Here is a 10475-nt window from a genome sequence, read left to right as displayed (position 1 = left end):
ATCACTACATGGTGGGGAGCTGTGTTGGCATACTAATTTGGATACTTGGCATGAAACAAATAACGAGAGTCGGATCCATGGTGGCATAGCACCGCTGCTATGAGTTGTCTCTAAATGGAGAAGAGTATGTTAAGCATGTAAATAATACTTCCTCCTCCACGTACTGCATCTGCAGCTTCTCAATGCCATATACCATGGGCATCAGCCTAGAGGAGCCCCATAACAAATAATTTCCTTCCCCAAATATAGTTTTGCAGATATGGTTTGGAGTGCTACTAACTGTTCATTTCTCAGTAGTTCAGTGACATCTATTACCATTTAAATAAGTTTTGAGAAGTAAACCCCCACCAGGGGCTGTGGCTTCATACTGTACATGGAGTGCTGTCTGCTTGGACTCTGCTCAGTCCTTCCTTCCTCCTTGATTCAACTGATTGAAATCAATCTTCGTTTCTCAGAATAACACCTATCTGAGAGCCCTACAGCGCAAGTGCCCCTCCCTCTCGGCTCCTGCTGTTATCGAGTCTTGGTTATCTGAACAGGCCCGTTAACCAGGTGCGATTCATCACTGATGGGGTGGGTGCGATGGTCTGTTAACCCCAACAAGAATGAGATGTAAATCATTCTAAAGAGAGAGATGCTGAACCCCCTGTATTTACCACACTTCTCTCTCTTGGCACCGGTGTGTCCGTGGCCCTCGCCCGCTGCAGCAGCTTTGCTGATTTGATCGAGGTTTCCGCAGTGAGTTAGCAAATCGCTCCGCTGACGCTGAAGGAAAGTGATGCAAATGACTGTAAGGAGAGACGCTCAGCCCCTCAGCTCATGTGACAGGACAAAAACCACACAGCTTCTCGAGTGCTTCTCTAACGTTCCCCTGCAGAAGTAGTAGCTGCTCCACCGCAGACGCAGCTGCGCAACCACCAACGCGGTGGCAAGACACTCTTCCATCACAGAGGCACCGTGCACTCGAGCAGAACCATGGAGGTCCCAGCCAAGGAGGGCATGCTGCACCTCCAAGGAGTGAAGTTTGGAAAGGTGAGTCTCTCCTGGTTTAAAACAAATCTGTTTACTGGGCTCTTTTTTGTCAAAATGTAGGTCTCCAGCATTTAGGCTGAGTTCAAGCCAAAGAATAACTGGAATGTCTTAGTTCTGAATTTCTCAGGCTGTCAGGCTGTGGTCTTGCCTACAAAAATTAAATTATTCACTGGCTTTTAGATTTAGTGGCCTTAAAATATAGAATAAATCCATACTTTTGTGAGGTGTTACATAGCTCATCAAATCAGCTTCACATTTTAAACAAATCGTAGTTCTGTCAACATTTTGCAATATTCAGTGAGAAGGAAAAGCCAACTGTTACATAGTTACTTAACTGTGAGAAAAATGTTTGACTACCATGATTTCAGCGCTGTCTTGAACTAAATGGGGAAGGTACCATATTGCCATACAGGAAATACTCTATGCCCATTTCTGTAAAAGAATGGCAGCTGATCTAAACATAAATATACTTAATGCTCCTTCAAAAATAACTTTACTGGTCATTTTGAGAAAGTCACTTCTGTGTTTATGATTCTAAAATTACAGTCTGAGCAATAAGCAATTCAATTTACACAGTAAAGGTAATTATATCTAAGACTGGTTTCAGTCTCATTCAGTAAAAATAGCTCCATTTAACCACAGCAGAATGGCCAAACCAGTTTGTATGGTTTTGTTTTGATATAGACTGTGGTAATAAATCCCCCTTTAAAAAGGAAAAAAAAGTAATTTGCTAAAATTTAACAGCTCATTTTATTTGCGTATCAATTTTATTGGCAATGACCACTGACATGCATGCATGAGTAATGAAATGTAAAGGAAACCAGTAAAGGACTATTCTGACTGGATTACCCAACAGACCTGAGAAAATGTATTATTTCATAGATGCTGCCTTCTTTAAACACACTGTCTATCATCCTCTGTTTTGAGTGCAGAGAGAATTATGCATGTTATATTTAACTCATTATGACCAATGTTCTCATCTGGTTACAACAACCACAGCTCTCTGGGATGCTTATTGTAGAGTAACTTGCATGCCCACTATTTTCCATGTTTTGCACCTTGACCATAAAACGCAAAACTACTTTTTTTTCTGTTCCCCTTTTTATGAATGATTTCTAATCACCTCCACTGAAAATGACTTAACTATAAGTGTTCCTGCTTTGCCTTTTCTTAGACTTTCATCAAAACCTGCTGTGGTAAAGTATTTTAACTGATTCCCAGCTGACCCCTTGTGCATGGGCAGTTCTGCCAGTCCACAATGGACACTATCATTGTTACCTCAGAAATTTTACTTGAATGATTTTTCAGATTCGTTAAAGTAAGTTAGTTAGTTTTATATGACGGTCTGCAGATCTTATTCTGCAGTCAGTATTTGTGTAATTTGAATAGAAAAGCCAAACATTGCTTGACACTTGCCGTCAAAGAATGTGTTTAAAGGCATGTTAGAAGGAAGTAAGGTTAGTGTGCTTAGTAAGGGTGTAACAGTGTGAAACAAGCACAACTCTACACAGTGCTTAGTGTACTTATAACTTATAACCAGAAGGTTGTGGATTTGAATCTCTCCTGTTGTTACCTTGAGCAGGGTGTTTTTGTAAGTATCCAGCTCTTAAAATGGACAGTATGTAAAATGTCTTTTTAAGCTGCACAGGATAAGGCCATCCGCTATTCAAATATATAAGTATAATGTACAACACCTACAAAGACATTGTCACACCTCTTCAGTTGTGGTTGATGTATCATGACGAAGACCCGCAGTTTTCTGCCATTTCTTTTATTGCATATATTTAAATCCTCCAGCACCAAGAGGTCAGTCAGTATAGCTTGGTTCATGCCATTTGATAAACAACAATCCCATTGCACTGCCTCGGTCATCTCAATTAGTCATTTTGTTACCATAAATTAAACTTAAAGTTAAAATAGATTGACAACAATGTTCACACAGTGTGGTGTCAAATTCAGTGTTATTCATTAGCAACACAGAAAATGCAGCACTACATAAAAATGTTCACTGAGAATGTGTATGCAGAATGGTTTTATAGTACTATTTGTTTCAAGGGGTAGGAAAAGAATGAAAATTGGTGCAATAAAATGTTAACCTCCACTAGCATATAAAAAGTAGTGCAAAGCAAAAAAGATGTTTTTCACAACAGGAGCATGTGCAATGAACAAATAAAAGGGACACATCAATGGCGCACGTGTGTAGTTTAGTGAAAAAAGTTAGTAAATTTTATGGCTACATTTAATCATAGTCCTTTTACTTATGATCTCTGGATGATTGCTGATGCTGATTCCTTTTACTTATGATCTCTGGAGGATTGCTGATGATGTGTAAAAACTTGAACACAGAAAGACACACCTCTCTCAAAATGGAAAGAATAGATAACAACTGACAAGTGCCATTTACAGTCATCCATTTTAGACAGGGAAATGTTTTTACAGGTTAATCTCAGAATGCATCTGAAGATAATTCTTTTTGCCATTTTCTTTTGTGTAGTTTGAATTTGTCCAGTTTGGATTGCTGTTCTCATCAAAACCATGAATAGAAACGATCAGAGGGTTTCAACAACAAAAAAGCTATTTTTTTAATGGGTAAAAATCCTGACAGCCTCAAGATATTTGTAAGCTGGTTGTCTGTGTTTTCTTCCGCTGATCAGGTTTTTAATATGCTATTTCCTTTTGCTGCAACCTCGTTGACTGTTTTAATATGTTGGACGATTTATTGTTGTCTGCCTTTGCAGCACATCTGATGTAGAAGTGTTTGATGTTCATTTGTCAATTCCTCAGGTTTATTGTAGGCTTTGTGGATTTAAACGTTCTGGTGACAAGCCTCAAAGGATGTCGCTGTGAGCCTTAAACAGGTAGTTTGCATTGTCAGACACAAAAGCAGTCACATTTTTTTTAATCTCCTTCAAAGGCATATAAACATTTCACAATGAACATTTCCTACTGAGGAATAGTTCACAGAGTTTAGATTTACACTGTATCAGCCAAAATAACTCTCAAATCAGCTATCATCAACTGACTTTGCAAAACATATCTTTCACATCTGTTGGTTTGCCAGTGACTACAGATATGTCAAATGTGCTTGTTGACATCATTCATGTGTCAGTGTTTGATTTTTATTCCTCCCTTCCCCACAACATCATCAGTTTTTGGATGCAATCTCCAAATTAGTATAATTATACAATTGATTGACAATTGTGTAATTATTCACATATCTGTGCTGATTGCTTCAAATAACACTGGGGTGCCTACAGGGAGGCCTGGATCAGAACGATTGATATAGAAACAGAAAACCCCCGCGGGTCACATGATGGAGAGAAACTCCGGGCCCTAATCTTGACAGATCACATTCAAATCGCTTCACCCACACACTGCCGGATTTACACAACATGCCACGTTTGCTCCTCCTGCAGAAGAACTGGAGGAGAACCTGGGCCATGCTGTTTCAGCCCAGCTCCACGGGGGTGGGGCGGATGGAGCTTTACGACCTGCGGGACGGGGGAGGCAGCCCGGGCGTGATGCCCGCCAAGCAAGGCCTGAAGAGGGCAGACAAGAGAGTAATCCGCCTGGCGGACTGCCTCAGCATCAACCCTGCCCCCGAGGAGGCCTGCCCTCGCGACTGCGCACCCTTCTGTCTGAGCACCACCCAGCGCAACTACATCCTGGCTGCCATGCCTGGGGAAAACTGGGTTGCCATACTTTGTCAGCTGGCATTCAAGGTAAGACCCCCCCCCCCCCCTCCCCACCTCACCCACACATGCCCATTTTCATTTTATTTCGGTAGGACGGTCATCTGAGAACTCATTTCACTTTAATACTGGCGACCTGGAGAACCAAGAAGGATAGAGAATGAATGGAATTGCACAGTCAATTAGCTGCAGGATCAGGATAATTAGGTGGCCAGGCTAATAGACCCATATTGGGAATAAGGCCAGGAAACCAGGGTTAACACCTGTGCTCTTTTAGATGAGAGCTTTGGGATTTTTAATGACCGCAGTGAGTCAGGCCATGAATTTAACATCGTCAGTGACGACCCCTCCTTCAGCACTTTTGCTCCCTAGTGACACACCAACATCACTTCCGTGACTTGGCATGACTGGCCCTCCACTGCAAGACATTAACTGTAATGGGATAATAGCAGTATTGCGCAATGTCATCCAGGGCATCAAAGTGAAGATTTCTCCATGTGTTGGATGCCCTGGCAGTGGCTGAATTTATACAGTACAAGTACAGTACCTCACTGTGCCACTGCATGTTTCTCAGAGAAATGACAGAAACCCGAACCCAAAGACCAGGCCCCCGAGTGAGGAGGCGTCCATGGCAGAAAACGAACTGTACTCCTCCTGGACCTCAGGTGCAGGTAAGCAAGCAAGACACATTCCATCGCATTAATACATTCCATTATTTATTTGTTCAATAGTTTCCCTCAACACTTATGTATCATTTCCTGATATTTACTCAAGCAGCTGGTCTCATGCACAGGTGCAACCGCAGTGCCCTACCCATGATCTGACGCTGTAACCTTATGGAAGGAAGTCAGATTTCCTAACCGCGACATCACACTCCCAACCCTATAACTCAGACTGCTCTGACTTACAGGCTTTTAATACATTAAACAGCTCACGTACTGTCAGTGTGGCAGCTTGAATTCACTCCCAGCTGCCAGTACCTGTTGTGTAATAGGATATGTACTAATAAGATGGTGATAAGCTGTTAAGGTTTTTTTTTTGAGCGAACCATTTCCCTTCTTAGAATTTCCTTAGAAAATACACACACTTTGAAAAACCATGGTGGCTTGTATAAGAAGCTAGAAGTTTCTACACCTTTTGATTCTGAAACTGAAGCTTTAGTCATGCTAAAATAATTGAATTTTCTGTTAGACGAGCAGGGATATGATTTTTTTTCCTGTAAACAGCTCTTGCAAGTGTGAGCTGTGCAGCTATGGCAACCAAAGGCAGTCTGTTTTTATTGTGTCTGAAGGAGGTCTTAAAATAGCTGAACAGTAACCTCTCTGAACCAGGCACAGCTAGAACTCCACAGCAACCAGACCATATCAGCTTGACCCGACTCCTCCATATTTACTTTGAGTATTTTCTTCTACACGTCTCTCACACTCACACAACAAAACAGCACACAGAACAAAAAAAAAAGATCAATACATACATTCTGAATCGATACATTTGCATATTAGGCTCTGGTTTTCCTTACTTTGTGCAAGATGTTGAGAAAGCATGAGACAGGGCGTAGTGTGTTGTGGGGGATGAGGAGCTGGGCTTGTAAACAGAAAGGGGTGAGGAGCAACTCCTTAATGGGACACTGCTGCTGTATCCTTGAGCAAAGCACTCAATATGAATAGTGTTTTATGTTTGATTCATCTCGTCTGATGACTGAACGCTTCTTCGGGCTGCTGTGGTGTGGTGTGTTCCTACCAGATCAGTACCAGGTTACAGTCCAGAGGACCGAAGCCGCTATAAGATGTAAACTTGCAGGATGTTACCTACTCTCAACCAACAAAGAAGCCATGACCCTTCTGGACCCCCACTCTGCCCAGCCTGTTTACCGCTGGCCCTACCAGCTGCTAAGGCGCTTCGGCCAAGACAAGGTGACCATTTTAAATATTATGGACACAGAGGATCTTAGATTGAAAATGCTAACTATGATATCAAGAATGAATCAGCTTTTTCTGAAAAAAAAAAAGAAATTAATCTAATAAATAAAATATTAGTCAAATTTTAGATCTAAAATGTGAAAAGAAAAGTGGATATCTATTTTCAGTTATGTCAGTACAGATTACTTACAGTATTTATTTGTTGATGCGACAATGCATGACTTGGTTGGTTTTGACGTCCTGCTGCTTGTCTGGTCTTCTTCGAGTTCATTTGCACTTTGTAAAACTGACATTCAGTAGTTTCTTAATCAGAGGCTTACATCTGAGAGCTATCATTGCACATAGTTTCTGGTGCAACGATTGTTGTCTTTTTTTTCCAGGAAGTAGTGACTATAGAGGCTGGCCGTCGCTGTGACTCTGGGGAGGGTCACTTCACCTTCCTGTCCAAAGATGCAGCTCAGATCTACAGGGACATTGAAGAGGGCATCAGGCATCAGAGTGGCATGGACCTAAAAATAAAGGCCCAAGCCTCTGTCTCAGCATCCACTTCTGTTTCTGGCAATAGGAAGTGCCACACAGGCTCCCAATCAAATCTCCCTGAGAGAACCATCCCGGCACTGCCGCCTAGGAATGTCTCCTTACCGAACCTCCCCAGCAGATTTCCTCCTAACCCTCCGAGCCTCCCCACGGCCGAACCACTGACCCCACTTAACGCTACCACAAAGCCACAGGTTCAAGAGAGGCTGCCCTCGAAGGTACAGCCAGGTCTGCCGATCATCAACAGCGGGGAAGACAATGAGCAGCAGGAAGCAAATGAAGAGGAAGAGGATTATGACGATGTGGGTGACGAGGAAAGACTCCTTTCTTTTGAGAGTATTTGCCTTGATGGTAAAAACGAGGAGGTGTCTCCTCTCTATCACAACTTGAAGAAATGGATGGAGGGAGAGGAGGAGAGGAAAGTGGAGAGGGAAGTGGAGGCGGAGGGAGAAAGGGAGGTACAAGACCAACAGGACAGCCCCAGCCAAGAGTGCATCTACACCCTGGTGAGCTTTAAACAGGCACAGCAAAAAGGTCACTGTGAAGAAGGAAGCCCAGACCCCCTGAACCCCCTGGACCTCAGGTCCTCCATCATCACAGCCTCTGAAATCCCCATGGACTTCAAAACAAAGCTCTGCAACATTCTCTCCAAAGATCTGGCCAAGGTCCAGCCCCCCCTCCCAGCTAGGACCACTGACGCAGCCAAGATAGTCTTTAATGACTGAGACGAAAATGCCGCCTGTGTCAAAACTGAGGAAGATTAAACTACATTTACAGTCATTGATTAAACAGACACTTTTATCCAAATCCATTCACAAGGCCATTATGACAAGCAATATGAAGCGCAAATATTTATGCCTCTGCTGAGGCCTATATGTTTGACAGTTCCTGGAATGCTGCAAGGCTGCTTCAGTAACACAGATATCAAAGATAACACAGGTGAGATTTTCCTTTCTTGACAGGATATGACTTGAGCATTTTAATGACAAGTGTAAAAGATACCCTGCATTTAATGCACTATTGTATATCACATTATTCAAGTATTTGTTTAAATATAACATTCTTGTAGATGTATGTATCTAATCAATAAACTAATTTTTAAACAAACAAATACTGGAAGGTTGCTAGTCTGGATTTATGCATTTTAGTTGATCACATTAATAGGACAGTAAATTTATCTTGATTAGATTAGATTATATTGTGGAGATTATGTTTTCAGGCATTCAGGCAGTTTTCAGACAACAAAAAGCCCTTCCATATTCAGTCGATGGTAGCATTTTGAAAACAAATAAGTAAATAAAAATAAATGAAACAGGCGTGCATCAGATCGGTTCAATATACGTATGGACATGATATCTTATATGCAATATAGGACTGTATGAGGTCATTTCAAACATCGAAAATAAAAAATATGAATAAATAAAAAGATACACTGAAATGGTTACGCTCGCTTCGCTTCAATACTTATTTGTATGCAACATTTTATACGCAGTACAAAACAGTGTAAAGCCTTTTTATACCAAGCGTCGAAAAATTGATACTTAATATCATTTAAAACGTTTGCCAAGAAACGCTGGCCGAATTATTCCTTATATATGTAAAATTCTAGGAAATTAATGGCGAAGCACCAGACAGGAAACAGCACATCACACATCGAACATAGAAGCCCTTTATTTGGTCACGAAGAACTTTCTCAACGTTCCCTTGCAAAGACATTGAAATACATAAATAGCAAAATAATATATATCGTTTTTACATATCTAAAGCTTATTGTGTAAAAAAAGAAATCTGTGTCTAAGAAAATATTTCAAAAGGTTAGCCTATGTTTTGTCAATAAAGTGCAACTAAAGGACCTAGGCTTAATTTTCCTATAATAAATTATTCATACGAATCACTTAAATAATTGTTAAAAAATACACACGTTGAATTTTTAAGAACTTTCCTTACGTTTTCTTATATCATCTTAGGCAACTATCTCAAGAATACATGTAAATATCTTACACAATGTACCACGAGTTAGTGTTTAGACCTATATACCTAGAAAACAAGAAGACAATTTTACCCAAAGAATTTCAGGTAAGCTGGCAGTGGATCATTTGGTCAGTACAGCACATTTAGCTATTCAACTATTTGGTATCTATCATGCCTACTTAAACACAGAGAGAAAATTCTTTGTGCACAGCGAGTCTCAGCGTCGTTGCGCATTTAGGCCAAGCCCGATCTCTGAGGCCTTGTGTCTACCACATTTCTTCCAACTCCGCAAGTCCCACGCATGACACTTGAGTCCGTTAGTGTTAGTGCCTGTCTGACTGGCCGTCTTCACAGTCACTGAAATGTGATGATTCCCCATCGCTGCCGTTAGATGTAATTGCCTTCTTGTTGTCGACTCCAATGTCAGATTTGGGCGCAGACAGAATGATGACGTGCCCGACTGAGGCTTTTGGGTCCTGGGATTCGCTCAGCAACCTGACTGACGGTTGTGAGGAGGCAACTGGATAATCAACCATGCCTTCCGCTAAACAGGGCTGCCTCTGACACCTTCTTCCGTGGTTACTCGGGGTGCTGCTGCCCCCGTTTAAATCCCTGCATTCCGGAGGACCGACACCCTCCAGCAGCTCGGACAGTTCTGTGATATATATCTGCGCCATCTGCAGTGTATCGTACTTGGATAACTTTTTCTCATTCTCTAGTGATGGAATGACGCTCCTTAACTTGTCGAAGGCGCGGTTCAGTCCATGCATCCTGCGTCTCTCCCTGGCATTGGCTGCTACGCGCCTGTGTCTCTGAGGGCCGGCACCGCCGGGCTGCTTGGAGCTCTCGCCCTTTACTTTATCGATGTCCTTTTCTGTCGACATGGCACTACCGGACAATTTACTCCTCGGCATGAATTTTTCAAGGTCCACCTCCATGGACCCGTGCGCATATAGGCTCGAAACGGACCCTCCCGTGGATGGATAAGTGTGGACAGAGCCAGATGCTTGCAGAGCTGGGTTTAACCACCCGCGTGGATCGCTGCGTGCCAGTCTAGATATCTCAGAAAAGTTTAATTCGTCTGTGTTGCAATCTTGGATGCCTCCGTCAGACCAATTTAACAAATCGAGCTTTTCGGCTGTCATATCTATTCTCTTCAGTTTATGGATCTAAAGTCGTCTTAACTAAAATGCAATTAACAGGAATGCTTGGTGAAAATAAGTTTTCACCAAGTACAGTCATCCATCAAAACGTTTTTAGAAATGGTATACCAGTCTTTAGTGAGAATAGACTTAGCACAGGTGAAGCTGCGTAAAAGACCTTC

General features: G+C 42.0%; 2 protein-coding genes across 2 annotated transcripts; one reads left to right on the top strand and one right to left on the bottom strand.

Annotated features, from left to right (window-relative positions):
• The first annotated feature begins 963 nt into the window (after positions 1-963).
• dok3 (docking protein 3) lies at positions 964-8109 on the top strand. Its single transcript, XM_036548513.1, has 5 exons — positions 964-1032; positions 4449-4754; positions 5299-5395; positions 6468-6637; positions 7024-8109. Exons 1-5 carry the CDS (start codon positions 976-978, stop codon positions 7903-7905), a joined length of 1512 nt encoding a protein of 503 aa, XP_036404406.1. The 5' UTR covers positions 964-975; the 3' UTR covers positions 7906-8109.
• Positions 8110-9474: 1365 nt separating this feature from the next.
• Positions 9475-10089, bottom strand: LOC118791216 (neurogenic differentiation factor 4-like). The gene has a single exon (XM_036548512.1). It carries the CDS (start codon positions 10087-10089, stop codon positions 9475-9477), a length of 615 nt encoding a protein of 204 aa, XP_036404405.1.
• Positions 10090-10475: the final 386 nt, after the last annotated feature.

The sequence above is a fragment of the Megalops cyprinoides genome, chromosome 16, assembly GCF_013368585.1.
Source record: "Megalops cyprinoides isolate fMegCyp1 chromosome 16, fMegCyp1.pri, whole genome shotgun sequence".
In the NCBI taxonomy this organism is placed as follows: Eukaryota; Metazoa; Chordata; class Actinopteri; order Elopiformes; family Megalopidae; genus Megalops; species Megalops cyprinoides.
The sequence above is the reverse complement of the archived record's forward strand: the minus strand, read 5'-3'. Positions and strand labels throughout refer to the sequence as shown.

What these genes read in the sequence shown, in the direction of transcription:
- dok3 (XM_036548513.1), top strand. Translation starts at nt 976, where the DNA reads ATGGAGGTCCCAGCCAAGGAGGGCATGCTGCACCTCCAAGGAGTGAAG. An exon ending in AAGGAGTGAAGTTTGGAAAG is followed by an intron (nt 1,033 to 4,448) that starts GTGAGTCTCTCC and finishes CTCCTCCTGCAG; the next exon opens with AAGAACTGGAGGAGAACCTG. An exon ending in GGCGCTTCGGCCAAGACAAG is followed by an intron (nt 6,638 to 7,023) that starts GTGACCATTTTA and finishes TTTTTTTTCCAG; the next exon opens with GAAGTAGTGACTATAGAGGC.
- LOC118791216 (XM_036548512.1), bottom strand. Translation starts at nt 10,089, where the DNA reads ATGGAGGTGGACCTTGAAAAATTCATGCCGAGGAGTAAATTGTCCGGT.